General features: G+C 38.0%; 2 protein-coding genes across 2 annotated transcripts in view; one reads left to right on the forward strand and one right to left on the reverse strand.

Annotated features, from left to right (window-relative positions):
* The window catches only part of LOC114242270 (transmembrane protein 64), a 42,797-nt gene extending 30,853 nt beyond the window's left edge, over nt 1-11,944 (reverse strand). The window contains exon 1 of the mRNA XM_028173366.2: nt 11,241-11,944. Within this exon, the coding sequence (XP_028029167.1) occupies nt 11,241-11,780 (540 nt within the window). The 5' untranslated portion in view covers nt 11,781-11,944. The remainder of the gene's footprint in view (nt 1-11,240) is intronic.
* Nucleotides 11,945-14,426: 2,482 nt separating this feature from the next.
* On the forward strand, nt 14,427-22,091 carry LOC114242229 (zinc finger CCCH domain-containing protein 15 homolog). Its single transcript, XM_089730845.1, has 8 exons — nt 14,427-14,520; nt 14,605-14,723; nt 15,528-15,729; nt 16,381-16,481; nt 16,620-16,754; nt 17,052-17,318; nt 19,485-19,712; nt 20,447-22,091. The coding sequence occupies exons 2-8, from the start codon at nt 14,655-14,657 to the stop codon at nt 20,606-20,608; spliced, it is 1,164 nt and encodes a 387-aa protein (XP_089586971.1). The 5' UTR covers nt 14,427-14,520; nt 14,605-14,654; the 3' UTR covers nt 20,609-22,091.
* The last annotated feature ends 596 nt before the right edge of the window (nt 22,092-22,687 follow it).

Below are 22,687 nucleotides of genomic sequence, written 5' to 3' on the forward strand. Positions count from 1 at the left end.
AAATATTCCCTTAGCGGTTGTATTATATAAGAGGGATTCGAAGTTAATTGTGGATGTTGGCATTTAATACCTCTAAACATTTAACAAAATGCCAAGTATGTCGTCTAGTTGTGTATCCTTCTACAACAGTAACAAAAATACATTGCCAAATCTTTTCGAAATTAACGATTATTCAGCTAGGAGACTGGAATTAAAGTGGACCAGTACTGAAAATGCGACTAAGACTATCAAATGACCCATTTTGAACTTTTGCATTGAAAATGCACGTATCTTTTGCACATTTGACTTCATGACTTTTTCTTACCAATTAATATACAGCTATTGTACTAATTTTTGTTTTGTTTTGATTATTTTGAGTAATAGTTGTCGTATACCGTTATCTACCCGCTATGGTAGAAATAAGAACCAGTAAGTGTTGGCCTGATTAGTATTAATAATGAAAGCATATATTTTTTATATCAATTAATAAATGGTAGGTACTCTAGTGAAATTCACTGAATTTAACAACTCTTAAATTAAATTAGGATAATAAAATTTTATAACATGATTATTTGTCTGTGACCGAGCATGACTATTCGTTCGGGGCGTGACGTGACGTGACGCGATAGAATTACGTGACGTTTCAGCTTGTGAGCCTTAAACTGATGATCGGCAAAGGAGTACAAGGTCCGACAACCAAAATAAATAAAACATAAGGCTGTTCAAACACAAAGTATGTGCCTAACTTTTTGTGATAAATTTTAAAATTCATTTTTCAAATTTTTGGGCAACTGAGTATTATTACTGCGCTTTTGAAAGACGCAGACATTAATTCTACTTTTTAAAGGCTTGAAACCGTAACGGCGAGTTACAGCCATACGGACCTTATTATTATGTGCAGAATATCACTAGATATTTCTATAGTTTCTCATGTGACTTATGTGTTACTGTTGTTTATGAGATTAGATTAAGGTCCTCCACCTGCAAGACAATATGCCCAAAGCATAAGCAAGGCCCGATCAAAGCCTTTTCACACGCAAATAAAACTTTTCCAGACTTCTTTGTTCTTTCTCTAACTGAATCTTCAAAACAGTTTACCTTTTTTTTAAACTATAACGCCACGTTAACTAATCCCGTGCTAAGTTCGTAAAGAACTTGTGTTACAGGTACCAGATAATAAGATAAGATTTTTATTATGCACATACACATATTTAATATACAACCATAACCCTGGAAAAGACATTTTATATTAAATTTATCATACAAATATCTTCCCTTAGCGGGATTCGAACTCGCGACCCCCTTGTGTAGTGACCATGTCACTTACCACTACACCAGACGGCCGTTAACCTTTGAGAGCCGTTTCGAGGCTACGTGACGTATCATTCGTATATTATATAATGATATGCGGTAAATAATCGCAATGTATTCGTTTAGTTGGGTCTGTCATGTCTTCGCCAATTATATTGTACCTCTTTTAAATAAATTTGATTTTAATGAAATTATATGCGGACGAACAGCTGAGTTAACAATGCCAAACGTAATGTAAATTTAGAAATATTGTCTGCTGTCACATACCAGAATGAATGCGCGTATAATCTTTAGAACAGCGGTACAGTACAGCTAGCCTTATAAAAAGATTTTCTAGCGTGTGTTATCATCATACGACTAATCCCCAAGTGTTTGCTCAAGTATATAACGTCCTTATGCTTTCGCAAGTGTCCTTTTAAACTGCAATAATGGAATAAAACAAGTTGATCGTAGATAAATATGTTCAAATGTTCAGCGGCCCCTTGTTGCTTGGAGAGCTCTTTATTTTACCACTTTGACTAATACATAGCACCGAATTTGCACTGCCCCAACCACAAAACCCACCCTAGAGGCATCGACAGTATTTAATAATGCACATTGTTTGATTTCGTAACGCCAAAAGTGTCAACAAGCGAGGTCCGTTATAACATTTTTCCCTTTCAATTCCAGCCGTCAAGGGCGCCGCATCGATTCCATATTTCTGTTCTAATCAATCTTTAATTTGTCACTTAAGGACTAATAAATATCTCAAAAGCAATAAATACAGTCCACGCTGATTTACCACAACATGAACTCCATTTTTATGAGACATCACTCAGTTGCCATCACATATTGAGCTGGCTGACAGTTCTATTTCCGTTCTTCTTCAACGTTCCGAGAGCACTCTCCAGATATCAGTACGACCGCATCGAAATCGACGACAAATTGTTCAATACTCCCGGTAATCTCGTGTCGACTAATGCGACTATGCCGGGGACAAGTCTCCTTTTAGTTGCTAATCTTCTTCAGTAAACAGTCTTAGTCTATTTAAGTAACATCCACGCGTTGTAGTTTGCAGAATAAAATAGCCTTTACTACAAACGCAATTGAGACTACGACCTCAAGGTGGGTGAGGGCAGTCGCGCCGTGTTTTTTTTCCTATTGGTTCCGCTTCATCAGAATGGCCGTGAACTCAGCTGCTGATCTACGCGAATACAAAAATATAATTTATTACATCGACGAAATCATCAACGTAGGCAGTCATTTTAATGTACAAATATTTAATGACGTCATTCTATATATAGATTACGTTTAAGTCGGTTTATATTTTTTTTGCATCGCGTCAAGAATATTTTTTGTCTTCATTCTTTCTTTTGATATACAATGTCAATGAACTGACACTTGGAATTTTTTGTAGGACGTAACTGGAAATTCTAGTTCAGAATGATTCGAGTTACGAATATCATGCATTATTAAACGCGTCCACGCTATTGAAAACGGCAATAAGCATGTGCATCATCTGTCTATACACGCCTTTGGGGGCTCTCGTCGTTGTCATGAAGTGGTTTTAGGGACAGAAGTCCTCTTGGTATAAGACATTAAAAAATACAACCCCGTCTGCCCTTTTTCATTATCCTACATTTTGTCCCAACGACCGCCAGACTTGGGGTCCCTAGATCTACTTACTGCCTTTTTCAATTCAATTCAAAAAATGATTTATTTGTCAGAGACATGGTACGGATAAAATAAGGGTATTATAAATTTTTTACATTCCAGCATGTTCTTACTTGAATAAAAAGTGTGCAAACAGAAAATAAAAATAAAAATAATCGAAGATTACTAACCTGTCAATTTATAATATAACATTCATAAATTATAGTTATAAAGGATTTAATTACATTCATACTCCATTACAATCATAAAATAATAGATCTAATCAATTACATATTACTAAGTAATAATCATTTAAAAAAATAATAATATACCTATCCCCTGATTCAAAGACTTAAGAAAGGTAAAAGAATATACACTCTCTTTCAGTGTGAACCCTCAGTATTCGATTGTTAAAACCGTATTGCTGATACTTTCTCCTCGTAATGTGGGTATTAATTAGATCGTGAATGTATGCGTGTGATGATAAACAAGATTTTTGAAGGAAACCCGTTCCTCTGAGTTCCTTTGTCTTACCTCGTTCCATTTTCTGAAGTGAGTTACAGGTATACGAGCTATTATATATCGTTCTTAATCAGCGCTGGTTCAACATCGCGCCGCCCATACACGGGTTCACAAGACAGTTAAACTCATATGGGATGTCATTCATTAAATAACTTTGTTAAGCGATAAAACGTACCTCTTTTCAATCACTCTGTAGGTACACTTGCATGCGGTCTATTTAGTGGAAGATGGTCACCACCGCTCAAATATCGCATTCGCAAATATGGCATTTGTGTTTTTGTGGTCGTCGTGGCCTAACGGATAAGACGTCCGGTGCTTTCGTGTTGAAGCGATGCACCGGTGTTCGAATCCCGCAGGCGGGTACCAATTTTTCTAATGAAATACGTACTCAACAAATGTTCACGATTGACTTCCACGGTGAAGGAATAACATCGTGTAATAAAAATGAAACCCGCAAAATTATAATTTGCGTAATTACTGGTGGTAGGACCTCTTGTGAGTCCGCACGGGTAGGTACCACCGCCCCGCCTATTTCTGCCGTGAAGCAGTAATGCGTTTCGGTTTGAAGGGTGGGGTAGCCGTTGTGACTATACTGAGACCTTAGAACTATATCTCAAGGTGTGTGGCGCATTTACGTTGTAGATGTCTATGGGCTCCAGTAACCACTTAACATCAGGTGGGCTGTGAGCTCGTCCACACAGCTAAGCAATAAAAAAAAAATAAAAAAAAAAATTTAACGTATATTTCCTATCCTATGAAGTCGTCGTGGCCTAAAGGATAAGACGTCCGTTGCATTCGTGTTGAGCCGCTCAACTTGAGCGATACACGGGGTGTTCGAATCCCATGCCGTTAGCAATTTTTCTAATGAAATACGTACGCAACAAATGTTCACTATTGACTTCCACGGTGAAGGAATAATATCGTATAATAAAAATCAAACCCGCAAATTTTAATATGCGTAATTACTGGTGGTAGGACCTCCAGTGAGTCCGCGCGGGTAGGTACCACCACCCTGCCTATTTCTGCCGTGAAGCAGTAATGCGTTTCGGTTTGAAGGGTAGGGCAGCCGTTGTAACTATACTTGAGACCTTAGAACTTATATCTCAAGGCGGGTGGCGCATTTACGTCGTAGATGTCTATGGGCTCCAGTAACCACTTAACACCAGGTGGGCTGTGAGCTCGTCCACTCATTTACGCAATTTTTTTTTAAATGTATTTTTAAGCCTTTCGAATTACGTCCACCATGCGTTAAAATATTTTCCGATTAAAATGGTTGCAAGATGTGAAATAACAGACAAACCACTGAACGACAATATATACCTAGTCAGGTCATAAATTCTGTCACATGTTTAATGTAAAATAATTGAAACAAGTTTATTCATTATGTAACCATTCATATACCAAAATGAACTTAACAAAACATAGATTCTTATGACACTAAAGTTTATTCAAAATGACCTCCGTGATTTTGAATACAGGCCTTCAATCTGCGCGGCCAGTCGTCTATCGCAGCACGAACGAGGTCCATGTCAATATCGGCGGCTGCCTTAATCAAGGATGTCTTGAGTGACTCCAAATTGGGATGAGGCTTTGAGCACGCCTTTCCCTCCAAGTGTTGCCATATCTTGTAATCTAACGGATTCAAATCTGGACTGGAGGAGGGCCAGTCTTCGTGCCGGATGAAGTCGATTTCACGCGCTGCCAGCCAGTCTTGTGTGCTCTTCGCTCTATGAGCTGGCGCCGAATCTTGTTGGAATACCCAGTGCCTGTTATTGAACATGGTATGAGAAACAGTTTCCACAAGGTTCGTCAGGACTGTATTTTGATACAAAACTGCATTCGTTTTTACACCTTTCTCACAAAAATGTACCTCTGTTAAGCCCCAATAAGAAACTCCCAACCATACCATGAGTGAGAATGGAAAATGACCTCGTTGGACACGCGGAATACGGTTGCTCGCTTCTTCACTACTGTGTGCGTACACCTTATCATTTTGTTTGTTATAACTCTCTTCTACGGTAAAAAATTTTTCATCCGAAAAAAGAATTTCCCGATATTTTTTTCCCGCGTACCGCTTCAACAAAGCGCGGCATCTCTTTAGTCTCAGATCCATTAGACGAGCATTCAAACGATGTCCTGTTTTTCTTCGATATGCCCGAAGCCCTAAGTCTTCATTTAATACCCTTTTCACCGTGGTTCTGTTTAACCCCATCTGAAGGGCCAACAGTTTCTGCTTACGTTTGGGATTTCTTTGAATTCGCGCCTTCACAGCTTTTATCACTACTGGAGTCCTAATAGACCGAGGGCGACCACTTCTTGACCTGTCATCTACACTAGAGTCTTCATTGTATCGTTTGATGGTACGATAAACGAATCTTTTGGTTATATTAAAATTTTATCAGTATGTTAAAAATTTTAATTGGCGCGTAACCGCAACGATGCAACGCAATAACTGCAACACGGTCTTCTTTAAGCGTCCACTCCATATTTAAAAATGAGTAAAATTCTAAAAGTATACATTTTTATTTTCATGAACAATTCGAAAATCGAATTCAATAAACTTTTTGTGGCCAGCATTCTAAAAGAAAAGTTTTTACTGTGTGACAATACTTATGACCTGACTAGGTATATAGTTTATTTTCTACGATTTGGCGCCGGAGCCCCAATAACGCAGGTCGTGTTAATTAACCCTATTAAAACACCAGATATGAGTACGGAGAGCAGAGAGTTAGTTGATGATGAATCAAATTCACGAGGAAAGTCATACAATTCAAATCAGTGCGTGCCTTCTTAATAAAATTAGGCAAACTTATTAATCGCCTTGAACAAGAAGCACATACTACTCTTAATTACCGGATCCGTAGGTTCGGTAAGTTACCAAAGCGAACCGTGAATAATTTTGTGGGAAGGAAAATATTTGTGTACATATACGGTACGTGGGGGTAAGATGTAATATTTAAGTGCAAAATAAAAAATATGGTTTAAAAATGACTTGAAATAATTTATTATGGAATCTTACTGGCAATTTAATTCTTGCCCTTGAAATAATATTTATAAATAATTTCGCAACAAAAAACTACTTTTCTACAACGCAGTCCTACGAGATGGTCGGACCAAATTCGATCTTGTCTGGACAGCACGATGCCCTCCATGAAGCCAAGGCCCGCAGCAGATGCAAGCCAATTGTACATAAGAGAATAATGCTGCGGGGGAATCACGACCCTCAGTTTAGAGGAATGCGACGCAAGGACGAGGAATGGATTATTGATACGCATTTGGGCATATTTTTCCTACCTTTTCCTACCTATTCGCTGGTAGCCTAAGGGGTTTTTCCAGCTACGCCCTGACGGGTAGGTCAGCTCATGGGCTCAACCTGAGAGCATTTGCTAGCACTAGCCCTAGCACGAGCAGTGCTTCGCAAGATCTACCACCGGATCGGAAACGCGACTGACTGAGAAGATCTGGCGAGAAACTTATTGGGATGTCTATAGGACATAACGTTAAAAGGGTTCACTAGTGCCAATTACCTTCAATCTCGATTATAATCGTGCCAGGGGGTACTACAGCTATACTTTGATGTGTCCAATTGTCTTCGCCAATTATATGGGCCCACGAAGTTCCCACTTGAATTTCCGTCAGCGTAAAAGTGGCCTAGCCCACAATTTTTCATAATCGTGCTTATATTAACAAATTTTGATGCAAAAACGGTTTATCCCTAGTTTCACACGTAGATAACAGATGGCTTTATAAACATAATATTTTTTCGCGAATTGTTTTTGGCTACGAAGCCATGTAAAAGTAAATTCAAACCTCATTATCTCCATACTAACTATGGTAAGATTAGGTCACTTTTACGCTGACGGCCTCATTTAATATCTAGTTTTAATGACGTCAAAAGCGGTTAACAAAATTAATTACGGACAATACAAAAAATGATAATCTAATTAACGTTAAACACAATTTGAATATCGGACAACGCGAGCGTAATCAGCCGGCACACACGATTATCGCGCGCGCCGTTATCGCCGGAGCCTATTTCGATAAATAATGTAATTGTAATGTTACTTATCATTGAAATGAATAAATCAAATCAGGCGATTGAGTGCCAGTAATTTCACGCGTATCATTCATGACTTAATGCAATTTAATAAACAACATTTATTGAATTGTCATTTATCGTGTTTCGTGGTCTCCGCGACGTCTTTGTTTTTCCTAGTTTTCGAGTGGTTCCAGAAGTCTATAGAAATCGCCTGAGACCTTAATATTATAGGCTGTCCCGCTCTTCGGACCAGTAAGCGTTAATGCTACGCGGCAAAAATGGGGTGCCTAGTTACGCGGAGTTCCAAAACGTTGTATACGACTCTAGTAGGTACTGTTTTTCGCCAAACGAACCTTTTAATACTTTTTGGAATTGACTTAGTTCAGACGAACCTCTTTGATTGCGTTATATGAGTAGAAGAGTTTGTAGCGCGACTCTTGTCATGCATCACCGAAGCCCGAGGACATCTGTACGTGAATACAACCGTCCAATCATATCAAATCCAACTAACGTATAAACTACTGGACGGAATCTCATCCAAGTTTACAATCATATACAATAGAATATTAAAATATAAATTAATTATAATTAACTATGATCAACGGACGATAGGTGGTGTGTGTGTTAGTGTGTGTGTGTGTGGTCTTAAGAAATCAATGTTTTTTTTGCGAACGATTTGCAAATAGTCATAGCGGAACGTGACCGGGTTACTCTAGGTCAATGATACGGGCATAAATTAACGAATCTCATTTCAATTGTTCAAATTTTCCACATATCCCTAGAGTAAATCAGCAAAGATCTCACGTCACTCATACAATAGCTTACAAATAGATAAATAGTGTCGTGTGTTTGATGTTTGCATGATGTTTGAGATTAGACACATTCAGAAATAGGTACTTATTACTTTTATACTAGAATGAAAATTACATTAACATTATTAACGGACGCCAATAAAAAGAAAGCTCTCGATTCAATTGTTTTTTTATGTGTTTACTGTTCCAGCTTTGAAACCGATTTTGATTATTTTTTTAGATAATTGTATGAAGTTTTGACCAGAGTAGTACATATTTCAGTTATCCTTAAAAATGTATATTTAATTAATTGTCTTCGACTACATTCACGATATTTTATTTTGTTGAAATAGGTTTTCTTTTTTTTTTTTGTTAAAATCTTATATCATTCGACACAGGAACCTACAAATTCGAAACTGCCTATCATTTTTAGCGTGTAGCGAAGCGGACGGATGAATGTCGTCGTGGTACTACTAAATACCACTTCTGTTCTTGTTATTCAAATCACTATAATAATATAACGAACTGTTTTAGTTTAGGTGGGTTATTATTATCCATACTAATATTGTAAACAGCAAAGCGTGTTTGTTTGTGATTTCTTCATTTTTAAACGATACAATAGATAGAAGTCGGGTTTTAAAACGTTATATATCAAGAGAGTGACATAGGATACTGATAAACTACATTACACTTTCCTTGGTCATGTGGGCGAAGTTACGGGTAACAGCTAGTATACTCATATTCTTAATACCTTTGAGTATTCAAATGCGACTGATACGTTGGCCTATTGTCTGAACGTCATTAGGTGACCGTGAGCTCGTTCTGTTATACATAAAAAAATAATATTTAAAAGTCGATAAGATAACGGTGCGTGCTCACGGATCTGCGACCATATGAAAGGCACGCATGCCACCGCTGGGCAACATTGCGACCAGAATAGCTATTGCCGAGTATATTAAGTACGCACCGCAATTCTTGGCATAGACTGGTTCTTGTGAGACTGTAATCTGTAGATTGAAGTCGGTACATCCCCAGTTCGGTACTTACACGTTATACACGATAACGAACTTTTTAGTGAACATATAACTGGCGACCAATATTGTTTGCACGATATTCAATGACGCTGTAATATGAATAAATTTTAAAAAATCGAACGCCGAAAACTTTACATAATTAAAGAAACATAGAAGAATTAAACTACTGTAATATATTAAGATATTAATGTTGGTTGGGCAAATAAACTTTCTTATACATAAGTTGTTGTGGTATCATTCGGTAGTATCCCGGAACACCAGCGGCATCGCCCGGGTGGCCTGGTAGAGCCGCCGTACCGCGGAGACCGACGTCGTTGGTCATCGACTATTGCCTCGACGACTCGTCAGTCGGGCGTACTCGGGGTGGCGCCGCGTGTCTGGTTGTAGTGTTGATCGCGGGAATCCTACTCTGAGCGGATTTTGATCCCGGACGGAGATCGGACGTCGGGTGTAAGAGTGCAGGGGAGTCGTTCCTTGGGCCCGCGGTCTGCTCCTAACACCTTGCAGATCGTCAAGTCCCACATACCCCGCGCGCCCCCTAGGCGCGGGGACCTCGTAGGAGGTTCGGCCCTCGGCCCGAAAAAAAAAAGGTGCGGCGACCTCTTAGGAGGTTCGGAACCAGCCCGAAAAAAAAAAACATTCTGTATTTGAAAAAAAATCTAAGAAAAAATTGTTAAGACGCGCAGTACGCCGAACTGCAAATCTTATGGGAGATAAAAAGAAACACATCTATAAAAATAGAAATAAAATAGAAAATTAAAATAGAACCCACAATACTACGATTGCTTATATTATGGAGTTTGGGTCTGGATTTTGATGAAGCGTTACACAATGCAATTGCGATCTTGACCCTAAATATCTCAAGGTAGGTAGCATTTATGCATTATTTATTTATGGTAGGATAAGTTCTTTTACCATACATGCCTGCAATGCTAAACAGAAATCAATTTAACTGAATTTTTAAAAGGCAATACATACATATAACCTTGAAAGAAATTTGTTTTACATACCTACATCATAAATTCTTCAAAAGCCACATATTTGTATAACCCTGGACTCTGTGTTGTTCGGGCATTTTTGTAGGTAAATGTTAATAATTTAAATAGGAATTTGATGTATGTGTATACTTAGAGGTATGAGTGTTTATGAAGCTTGTATAGAAGTATACTTTGAACTTACAGAATGTTTGTACTTCTGTTCAATTACGTGATAAATATTACTGTCACACATTACTTTTTTGTCTATTTAAAAATACTATTATGCAATTAATTTTGATATTTTGTTTTTAATAACTTTGTTGTTGTATTTTTATTATTTTCACTAGAATATTGGTATTTAAAGTCTAGAATTATTTTTGTCAAGTTCACAAATATTCATAATGAAAATTCAACTACCAAGTAATGATAACCTACAGCTTATTGAACTTGTAGTGACACTGTTAAATCAGAAAAAAAAAACTAAGTACTTAAAGCAAACTTTAACATTGTATAGTGTTAAGGATATTAATTATATTATACAGCTGAATAAGGTCAACTGTCCAAACTCAAAAAAAAGTTAAACCTACCTTTAGTAAATAGTTTAACATTCAACCAAGTAGTAGATTTGCTTACATATATCACTAGTGATCTATAAAATGAATTCAAAGAAACAAAAAATATTCAAAAATGTGGAATTTAATAATTTTTTTTTTAATTCTTATGTATTCAGGTTTTATTATTAACATGTTGTTTCGAGTTCGAGACCCTTTTAAATAGTCTGTGGTTAAATTTCTAGTGAAAAGAGACTTTTAATGTAATGAAAATTAGGGTGGTCAAAGACAGAAAAGTTTGTGGCCTACATAATAGGTAGATAAGTACTATCGACTTCTTGGAAGTCGCAAAGCTGTTGCCTATAGACTACTACATACTTCTCTTTAAAATGGAAAATACTTACAGCGAAAATAGTGTTCTGCAATCCAAAAGGTATCGGCGTGAGTCTCGCGAAGAACACTATCTTAAAAGCTTGAGGTCCCGAGATAACCTTGAGCAGAGCTCTTGCAGTGTCATGCTTTAACAGTTTGTCAAGTGGAAGATACGCTCTTAGCGCCTTCAACGTGAAATGCGCGACCGCCACGCCAAAATTAGCACTCACTAACACAGTTCCCATGCCCTTCAGCATCCCGAACAGATAGCCGCTCGTTATTATCAAAATTAAATAACCAACAGCCACCGGAAAACTCACGATCAGAAACAGACACATGAACAACAAAAAAATAATCCACGGATCTTGAGCGTCGACCCAATATAAAACAGTCTTTAGATATTCTTTAAAAAAGTACAATACCAAAACGAGACAAGTTAATAAAAGTATTGATATAACTATATTGAACAAGTAACTGTAAGTTGTTTTGTTGTTAATTTTAGACCATAAACTTTTCTTTCTAGTGACCGCAACAGGGTCGGGCTGGCATTCTTCGATGTCAACGATTTCCATTTTTGTGAAGTCAAAAATTCACAAACATTACTCTTTCAAGTCTTTTTACTTAGCGGTAAAGCCGCACGCGTCATGGCCTGTTCCAAGCCAATGTTTATTTCACGATCACGTATTATAGTCGAACAGAATCAAAAAACGAACCAGCGACATCAAATTCCGTTCAACGAATGAAAATAGACCAGAACAAACCTATATCAGGTAGGTAGGTAGGAAGATCTAGATTTATTTGATGACATTTGACATTTGATTTTATGGTGAGATGTGTCTGATTGATCAGGCAAAGGAAAATAACCCATACCACTAAATTGCTTGAAAAATATGTAAAGTGAAATTTAATTTATTAAAATAATCTTTCAGTAAAACGGTAGGAAGTTATTGCTATTGCAAAAATTTAGAAGAATCAAAGAAGTCATACAACCAGTGAATTAATTTCACTTCTCTACTTTTTAAATTTACTGTTACTACCTCTATTTTTTAGTCTGTTTAAGCAGATTAATTAAAAATAAAAATCAGCTATAGGGATGCGGAAGGACCAAAAAGCATCGATCTTGAAAACGCACTCAGAACACGTTCTACCAGTGATTACGGAACATATAATTTTGCGGGTTTCATTTTTATTACTCTGCTATTCTCTCGTCGTGGAAATCAATGGTGAACATTTGTCTGAAACGTTTTTCATTGCAAAAATTGGTACACCAAGTCTTAGATTGTTTTTATCGGGCTGGGTGCGGAAGGTCTTACGTGGTCTCCGCGCCAATCGGGTGCGCCGTGTATGTGGTATGTTTTTAGGACACTATCAACGAAACGACTCCTCTGCACTCTTGACCCAAGCGTCCGATCCCCTCCGAGGTCAGAGGATGAGTTATGGGGGTTATCGCGGTCAACACTTTAACCAGACCGCGTAGCTCACCCCGAGGACACCCGGCCGACGGAGCCTTTGTGGTGAGTCGAAGGTTCTGAAACATCAGCCGTCTCGGTACGGCAGCCCGTCAGGTTGCCCAGACGGTGCCACTGGTGTCCCGGAATACCCCGCTGGACCAGAACCAGCCTGCCGGGTCGGGACGCGATACACCGCCAACCAATTATATTGTTACGCCGGTAAGAGTAACGCCATCTATCGCCGAATAGTCGACCGAATATAGAAGGATCTAGAATGCTCGAGAATTACAACGTCATCTATTGTCAGATAGCGGAAACCACTACTAGAGAAGTGTGGAATATTCTCGATAATTCTAGGGATGAGACATCGGCTATAAAAGCGTTGTAAGGATGGCACGCAGTCAGTTTACCGGAGTGATATGGGAGTGCTCATAATGAGTGCCCCCATGGGACTGAGCTGTCCACACTCGTCATTTCCCCCCACACTGTTGGGGTGCCCCCTATGGGGACCCATAGCACCACCCCCGTGGGTAGACCACTCCCCCGTCTGGGGAGTGTTCTTAAATCGGTCCCTCCCCGCTTCGGTCTTCCCCTTCTGGGGAGCCCAGAGCGGGTGAGTGCCTAAACTAGTGCCGCGGCTCCCCCTCTGGTTTGTAGAGGCGGGGCCGCGGTACAGGGCCGGTGGCGGGCTCCTCGTGCTTACAGTATTGTACATAATAGTAGTAGTTAGCTTAGTTTAGTTAGGTGACTCCTCCGCGGGCATCATGCCGTCACCAAAACAGCCCATCGTATTATATATATGTATATATTTTTGTCGATGCTATGCAGCCGTACACGCTGCGAACAGCCCTCCCCCTTTTTAATGTCCCCTCAGCAGCATACCCACCCCTGCCCTGCATGGCAGGGAGCTTCTGCCCGGGTAGCGGGGTTCGCCCCGAGGCCCGTTCCGTGACCCCTTAAGGGGGTACGACGACCCCGATTGATTGACGCAGTCAGTCAGTCAGTAATCGGAACTACTCGAAGCGAAACAGCAAACGGATTACCTGAAGCGAAGCGGAAGAAGCGAATTGAGACTTTTAAAGTGTTTGTTGTGTGTTATAAGTGTTTTAAGTGTTGAATACAGTTTTTAAGTTGTACTTTTGTAGAATTTTATTTATCCCGAACCCCAGCGCGTAACAATATTTAAAATGTTTGGTAGTTAAATTTTTATCCAAGAAGAATATGTCTATCTTTCCAACTAGCAAGACTAAAATCGATTTGTCTATGTATCGATATTTTCTTTTTAAGCGGCTATCAGCATCTTAAATTCACTATCAGACTAATCAGAAACGGACTTTTTGGCGGGAACGCGAGGAGTGAAGTTGTGTGATTTGTTTTATTTTATCTATTTAGTGTTTCTTCGGGTTTAAATGTGTAATAATGGTAGTTTATTAACTGTTTAATATCTGTGAAAGTGCACAAACGTGGGAAAATGAAACAAAGCCGCTGGATGTAACTTCTCAAGATTCTCCAAAAAGTCCACTGAAAAATCTTAGTAAATGACCACCATTTTACTGAGATTATATTTCATCCCATATCATCTCATTTCATATCATTTAATTTCATCCCAGTTGATTAATGTCTCAAATTAATCATCTTCATTTCATTTCACTCCATATAATCATTTTTCGTAAAAATATGAATATAAATTAAAATAAGACATGACTTAAAAGTCTCAGTTACCATGTCATAAAATCCCTAAAAAAAAAAGACAGAAATTGACAGAATCAGTCAGGCAGTGTCAGTTGTTCGATTTGCAACGTGAAAAATTCGACAACTTTGCGTAGGTACTTCGTACACCGTGGAAACGTTTTATCTCACGGTAGTATTTATCTAAATCAGTGATGATTATTAGATATATTGCCTGTGTGGGGTGCATTTACTGACTAGAATATATGATTTTTAGTTAATAGTTGTTTTAAATCCATATAAAAGGTTACAAGACGAAACCTAACCATGCCGCCCAAAAAGCCCAGTGGAGCCAGTAAGAAAACAGAGCAAAAAAAGAAGGAGAAAGTTATTGAGGTAGATATTGAAACACCACTCATAGTTAACAATCATTTGTAGAAATTTGTCACATTTGAAATTTTAACATCAAGCCGTTTAAATTTAAGAAACAATTTTTAAAATCATACCTCATGCAGTAGATATATTTCTGAGCTTAATTAAAAAGTTGCACTGACTACATAAATTCTAACATCTTTAACTGAATTTACTATTATTTAGTAAATTATGTATCATTGAAACCTACGCTATTCAACTAAGAACTTGCAGCATATTCACGAGTGTTGACAATCTGCTTCCCCTAAAATGGTATAATGGTAGAAAAAATTAACAAACCCTCATTGAAATAGGGAAATAGCATGGGAGGCAGCCAAGAGATAAACTATAACACATTGTTAGTTTGATGTGGTTGTTTGGTTTAACAATGTTTTTTAAGAACTGCAGAATAGAGATAAATTAATATAATGCTATATATGATTTAATAGGTAATTGAAATTTAAAAATCTACTAGTGTGCTTGTAAAAAAAAATTTAATTAAAAAAATCCAGCTCAACAGCCTCAATTTGTTTCGTAGATGAAACTTGTCTTTATGTTTTTTGAAGTCAATTGTACCTAAATGATATATATTAGAAGGTGTGAAATGAATTCATAGAGGAAGGAGTCTTTTGTCATAATTCATGAATACCACATGAAATTAATGTTGACAAAAATTATAAGAGGTAATAAAAAAAAATTAATTAATAAATTAAAATTAATTCATAAAAAATAAATTATAATAGATAAGTGTATAATAATAATTGTTACAAAACAAATTCTTTAATTCAGGACAAAACATTTGGCTTGAAGAATAAGAAAGGCGCTAAACAGCAAAAGTTCATTCAACAAGTTGAAAAACAAGTGAAGAGCGGTGGAGTACATCCAGTCAAACCTGTTGAGGACAAGAAAAAGGAAAAAGAACAAAAACTCAAAGAGCAGAAGGAGTTAGCGGCACTGTTCAAACCTGTCCAAACTCAGAAAGTTGAGAAAGGTATGTTATGCTGTTGTTACATACATGGGACAAATAGAGGTCTCAATCACAAGATTGATGGAGTGTTAGCTCAACTATTCTGTAGTGTGAACATGCCTTTGTAGGTAGTTTGTCCAGCCTCAAACTCACAATGCACAAAAGACTTGACTACCTGCCTTGGTAAAACTGTGAAGGCCTCCACGCCACCAGTAATCTCTCAAACATAAAAAAAAGGATGGACCAAAACACTTATGAAGCCACAAGCTAAATGTAATCGCTATCTGGGCCTGAAGGTGACAGTTTGATATTTTAACAGCAGAGGTCATTGTCAGGGTCAGCAGCCTCATTCTGTGAAATGGTGGCAGCTACATCATTGCCATTTTGTTATTGCTCTGATATATTTGCTGTTACTTTATTCGTTTTCAAGTTATTAAACAGAAAATGTTGGTCACCGTGGCCGAAACCACTTTGGAACCATGATAATCATGATGTTGATGATGTTATCTTAGTCAACCCTTATAAATATAAAGGTTTTTTTTTATCAACTATTAAAACACCCAAGCATGGGATCTCAGTAGACGGTGACATGTTTATTTTCTCATTATTCATGCTTTGTTAAGTTCTGAATTTTGTTAGATTTGACATTGAACTCTTAATTTTTTCTACTTTCAGGTACTGATCCTAAGTCAGTTGTTTGTGCGTTCTTCAAACAAGGACAATGTGCGAAGGGTGATAGATGCAAGTTTTCTCATGATTTGACAATTGAAAGAAAGGTAAAATTAACTTATGTAATGTTGATATGAAATTAAGCAAAAAGAGTTTAAATGTGGCTAGAGATATAAAGGGTTGCAAGGGATGAATTATTTTAAATTTGCCCGATTAAGCTAATATTATTTTAATTGAAATTTCAGGCAGAAAAACGTTCATTGTATGTGGACATGCGTGATGATGATGACAATATGGATAACTGGGATGAGGATAAGCTTAAAGAAGTGGTGGAAAAGAAACACGGCGAAGGCGATAAGCAGAGACCCACCACTGATATTGTAAGTTTTTTTCAATTGCTGTTCTTTTGGACCTGGTCTTCTTTTGAGGGGTCCAGAAAACTACGGTCCAACATAAATTGGTTTTAATTGAAACTAGATATTCACTCATGGATTTGAGTTTGACAATCGTAATTCTACTTGCCTGCTCTTTAACAAATAATATTAATGTTAATTATATGACTCATTTGATTAAGTTGTTAATGTGACTAGACTCATGGGGGTGGTGCCTTCTTGGAGCTAATACATCACATACCCATGTGAAGAATTCTCTGTAGTATATTTTTTTATTTATTTCAGATCTGCAAACATTTCCTTGAGGCAGTTGAAAGATCAAAATATGGTTGGTTCTGGGAATGTCCGTCAGGTTTGAAGTGTATATACAGGCATGCCTTACCTCCTGGTTTTGTATTGAAGAGAGATAAGAAAAAAATGGAAGAAAAGAAGAACGAAATATCTCTTGTTGATTTAATAGAGAGGGAGCGAGCAGCATTAGGACCTAATCAAACCAAAATCACCTTGGAAACGTTCTTGGCATGGAAGAAGAAGAAAATCAGAGAGAAACAGGTTTGTGTAATTTTTGCAAGGGTTCACACACACATACTAAAATAAAATGGGCAATGGGCAATAAAAAATAAATAAATAAAACCAGCTTATAATGGGCATCTAATTTTTGAATAATTACTGGAACCCCAAAGACATCGAAATGATGAGTCTTTCAGTTCCACCTTGATTGACTTGGGGATGCAATAAATAGTATTCCTAACAGTCAGATAGGGGCTTATGATTGCAATTTCCATTTCCCGTACACATTTGTGTGACAAACGCTGTTTGTCTGCATTGTATAGGTTTTCACTATATCTAATATATAAAATTCTCGTGTCACAGTTTTCGTTGCCATACTCCTCCGAAACGGCTTGACCGATTTTGATGAAATTTTTTGTGCTTATCCGGTATCTATGAGAATCGGCCAACATCTATTTTTCATCCCCCTAAATGTTAGGGGTAGTCCACCCCTAAATTTTTATTTTTATTTTTTAGACAAAATTTTTAATTTCTATTTTTTTATGATACAGCATACAAAAATACATACAACCCTAAATTTTCAATCCCTCTACGATCAACCCTTATTTTTTATTTCCTAATTAAAAATTTTAAATTTTTTTGCGAGAATTTTGTTTTTATTTTGTCATGACTTAGAATAAAAAAATTCATATTACTCTGAAATTTTCACCCCTCTATGATCAACCCCTATTTTTTATTTGTTAATTATAAACTTTAATTTTTTTGGCAAGATTTTCATTTTTATTTTTATTTCGTCATGAATTAAAATAAAAAATCTGATGTTACTCTCAATTTTTCATCCCTCTATGATCAACCGCTATTTTTTATTTGTTAATTATAAACTTTAATTTTTTTTGGCAAGTTTTTTATTTTATTTTGTTATGACTTAAAATAAAAAAAATCATATTACTCTCAATTTTCACTCTTATATGATCAACCACTATTTTTCCACCCCGATTAATTTTTTTTTTTCTATGCACAGATCTGCAATAAGGTTGCAAGATGGCAATCAAATTTTATAATTGTAGTACGATTAATTCTTATTCAGAGTTTATAATTTCAAGTTCCTTTAATTATGATTTTTTTTAAATTGAATTTGATCTCCCGCCCTCGCCGGTCGACTACTGATCAACTATCAATTGATCAGCTATTCCCGCCCGGTGTCACCACTCATCCAGCAAACATCACGTAGTTAGGGATGAGGACGAAGCCGGTCTCCTGTCTTACTTACTCACTATACATCATAGATTATACACTTAATATATAATTTGAGAGCTATACAATACTATACATTTTTCAGCCATGTTTTTTTGGTTTTATTTGTGTATCAATAGTATGTTCAGTAGGTCTGAGAATCGGTTACTATCTATTTTTCATACCCCTAAGTGAAAAGGGTTGTCCACCCCAAACATTTATTTTTTATTTTAATTTTTTGGATATTTTTTTTTGTTTATAATGAGGTATTATGTGGTTAAATGAGGTTTTTTTTCTACAGTAGAATTTCCCTAGAAATCTTATTTAAGGCAACACAACGTTTGCCGGGTCAGCTAGTAATGTATATTATTAAAGCTGTGTGTGTAAGAATAACGTTAGGCTCTGGTTCCTAAAGTGTAGGGGGATCTTACTTGAGGCCAGATGATAGTGTGTGAATTGCCTCGATTATTTGCAGTTTACCTGGTTAAGGTCTAGGTTAAGATTATCATGACGAAGTTTGGTTTTGTGCAGTGTCATGGCTTTTATGTTTTATTTTTTTAGTTTTAGATGAGTAGACGAGCTTACAGCTCACCTAGTGTTAAGTCGTTACTGGAGCCCATAGACATCTACAACGCAAATGCGCGACCCACCTTCAGATATAAGTTCTAATGTCTCAAGTACAGTTACAACGGCTGCTCCACCCTTCAAACCAAAACGCATTCCTGCTTCACGGCAGAAATAGGCAGGGTGGTGGTACCTACCCGCGCGGACTCACAAGAGGTCCTACCACCAATAATTACGCAAATAAGATATATATAATATAATATATGTGTACAAAATATGTATAATGTATATGTCTATATAATGTATATGGACATTATTAAAGCTGTGTTAAGGTTAAGTTTATCATGACGAAGTTTGGTTTTGTGCAGTGTCATAGATATATCATAATTTTACGTTTTGCAATGTTTCTAGGAGGCAATGAACCAGGCTGAAGAGCAGCGTCGCAGTGACTACAAGGCGGGTCGCGCCGTCGGCCTATCGGGACGGGAGATGTTCTCCTTCGACCCCACGCTGGCCGCCGACGAGGACGCCGAGGACGGAGACGAGGCCGTCGACCTCAGGACCTATGATGAAGAGGAGCTCGACAACACGCAGTACAGGGAGGTGCAGCTCGATCTCATCGGGATGGAGGCCTCCGAGGTAAGATAGCGACGGCTCGCCAGCTGCTACTAATCTACGCAATCGTGTATCAAATCAGTTGTAATATGTGTATATCCGTATTTAAAATAGTTGAGTCGCCTCGTTGTCGTTCATTGTCCTAACACGTAGACGAATAGACAACCCCTCGCACGTTTTGGTAATGCAGTGATATGGTTCTTGTGACGCCTGGCGAAAACTTCCGTACACTGAGACGCCTTTGCCATAGTAATGATTGGCATCATAAAAACCACAGCAGTAACTGAGCCCTTTTAATATTTTTTAAAGTTCTGTAGTGCATAACAGTGGAGTTACTTTCGACAGCAGATCCTTACGTTGCTATGTATCATCTGCGTACGGTCGCAAGCTACAGCGTCGGCAGCGGCGGGAGGCTCGGTATTTTTGATGTGACGAAAAGCCGTTAGATTTGGATTACTAGTAACTGCGGGACTAATGTGAAGGGAGCTACGGTCGATCCCACACTTGATAGTTCAAGCTTGTATGTGTCTGTAGGTCTTTTAACTTACCTGTGACGTCATCATAACAGTACGCATGTGCGCGTGTCGGCTCGGGTTAGCTTTCCAATTATTGTAGTAAGGAAAATGACATCAATTAGGTGACATTGTGAGGAGTTGACGAAACAACTATACTTAGCTCTAAAGCGAGACAGTAAAACTAATCCTCGAAAGCCGTCGTTGATTACTTTTTTGTTTTGATTTGACAATGGCCCTTTTCAGGTGGACGATTCCGGTACTAAAGCGACTGAAGATCGCTTGCAGCGCTTCGGAGACGAACTTTCACCTGTGGCAGCGGAGGCCGGCGCCGCACCCATTAACGAGAACCTGTTCCTTGACGAGGACCTGGATGAAGAGCTGCAGAACCTCGACCTAGAAGACTAGGATACAGATCTACACGCCGTACTTTGACTTTACCGTCTTCCCGCTCATGAAAACTTTCATAAATAATATATGGAGTCTAGAAAAAGATATCCCATGTTCTATCTCGTTCTGTTGTGTGCGTGTGACTGCCTCAGCGAGCGCGAGCGAGACGCGTTACGGCTCAGACCAATACAAGCGTTGAGCTGATAAGAGACGTGTATACATCAATATATAATTACTTTTAGAAGTCATATCAATTTTCAAATATTTTTTATTACAGTTGAGTTCGGATCTTTGATAGAGGTGTACTGTTATACATAATTCGTTGTCAGAATCTGTTGCTATTTAGGAGGATATTTTTTACCAAAAATTAAAATCGCAATGTACAGAGTTTCACGTATGTTCTCCCGGAGCGCCAAGACTAATATAATTGACTTTTATATTTTTATTTATAATGTAAATAATGTATTTTTGGGTAAAGCAGATTGCACAAGCGCGTAGAGGCACTCTGCCCCCACCCCGGTCCCCCGCCCCCCACGTGAGCGGGCGACAAACAGATGTAAAGTCAGAATACGCGCTAGAGATCCTCTAATGTTAATAGTAATTAATGTTTAAAGCGCTACGTGTAATTTGTGAGACATCTAAAACCAGACTACGAGTTGATATTTTAAAATCTGCTTCACAAAAGTTAATTTATTCGAAGCGTCTACCGTTTCGGTACGTGATTTGAACTTACGATTAAATTCTTGAGGACTAGTGTGATGCGGTCAGGCTCTTTGTGAATGTCATGGGTTTTTTGAGTTTTTACCGGGGACTTTTAAAAATAATATCCTTTGCCCTACATTACGGACATCAACCCATGCAAATGTGCGTCCTGGCGTGATCCACCGCGCTGATATGGCTCTGCCCACGAGGAGTCCGGGGAGATCGATGTGTGTAGTGCGAGTTTTTTAACGTTCTCGATAGCGTAAAAGTTAACTCATTAGTATGCAGTTGGAACAGCGCCCCTAGCGGCAAACGTAGACAAACGTTCCAAATGCATACAAATTTGAGTTAACTTTTACGCTATCGAGAACGTTAAAAACTTCTCACTAGGCACAAAGAGGACTCGATATAGATAAGAGAGAGTTAAAACGGTTCGTCATACTACTGCTATCTGCACGTTTGTATGTCAAACCATTGAAACTTAGCATTTTATGAATGTGCCTAATATGTCAATAACATTGTCAGTGAAGGCGATTCTAAACTAATCATTCTCTTAATAATGAAATTACAGTTTCGAAGATAAATCGTCTAGTAAAGATATGCAATACGGTGTCTGTACGTAACAAAACAATGTTTTTTTTAAATGTGTATACGCCGGTAACCGTAACGAAATGCACTTAAATTATTTTCGAGAAAATAATGTGATTAGTTTACATTTTTTATGTGATTAATAATAGTTGAAAAAAATACCTACTAGATTTTATTTTGTAAATACAAAGTAAAGATGATTTTTCTCGTTGTTTTGATTTTAATTTATTTAGCATTTTAAATTAACTAGCCTTGAGAGGTTATGCTGGCGTAACCCATCGCGTAGGTGAGCTCTCGGGGCTCAAACCGGAGGGGTTACTAGCACTGGCCCTAGCAAGAGCAGTGCTTCGCAGAATCTAGCACCGGATCGGAAACGCGACCCACTGAGAAGATCCGGCGAGAAACTCAGTGGGCTGTGTCTGTGGGTTCATTTACTTGCCGAACCCTTCGTCGCAAGAGACGGGTTCGACGAGAACGATGACCGGTGCTTGGGGTACCTAAAATCACCGTTAGTGGATCGGGAGGACCCAAAATGACGTTTAGTGACTGCGATTTCGTTTATGATGTTTAACACATTTTCTAAATGTTCAAATGATTCATATTTCTTATGAATTATAAATGAAACGGTCTCATTCCAAACAATGGCAGTACAGAGGCGAAGACATACCGAGGATTCTATCGAGAGCATGTCGCTGTCCAGCCACCGACAAGGCTTATCCTGGAATTGTGATGATGCGACTCGGGTTTGACTCCATGAGACCGGACGGAACAAAGAAATTTATTTAGAAAATATACTAACAGTATCTA

This window comes from Bombyx mandarina, chromosome 11 (genome assembly GCF_030267445.1).
Source record: "Bombyx mandarina strain Sakado chromosome 11, ASM3026744v2".
Lineage (NCBI taxonomy): Eukaryota > Metazoa > Arthropoda > Insecta > Lepidoptera > Bombycidae > Bombyx > Bombyx mandarina.

Excerpts from the sequence above, each read along its gene's own strand:
- LOC114242229 (XM_089730845.1), top strand. The coding sequence starts at position 14,655 with ATGCCGCCCAAAAAGCCCAGTGGAGCCAGTAAGAAAACAGAGCAAAAA. Across the intron at positions 16,482-16,619 it reads ATTTGACAATTGAAAGAAAG|GCAGAAAAACGTTCATTGTA; the intron begins GTAAAATTAACT and ends TTGAAATTTCAG. Across the intron at positions 16,755-17,051 it reads AGAGACCCACCACTGATATT|ATCTGCAAACATTTCCTTGA; the intron begins GTAAGTTTTTTT and ends TATTTATTTCAG.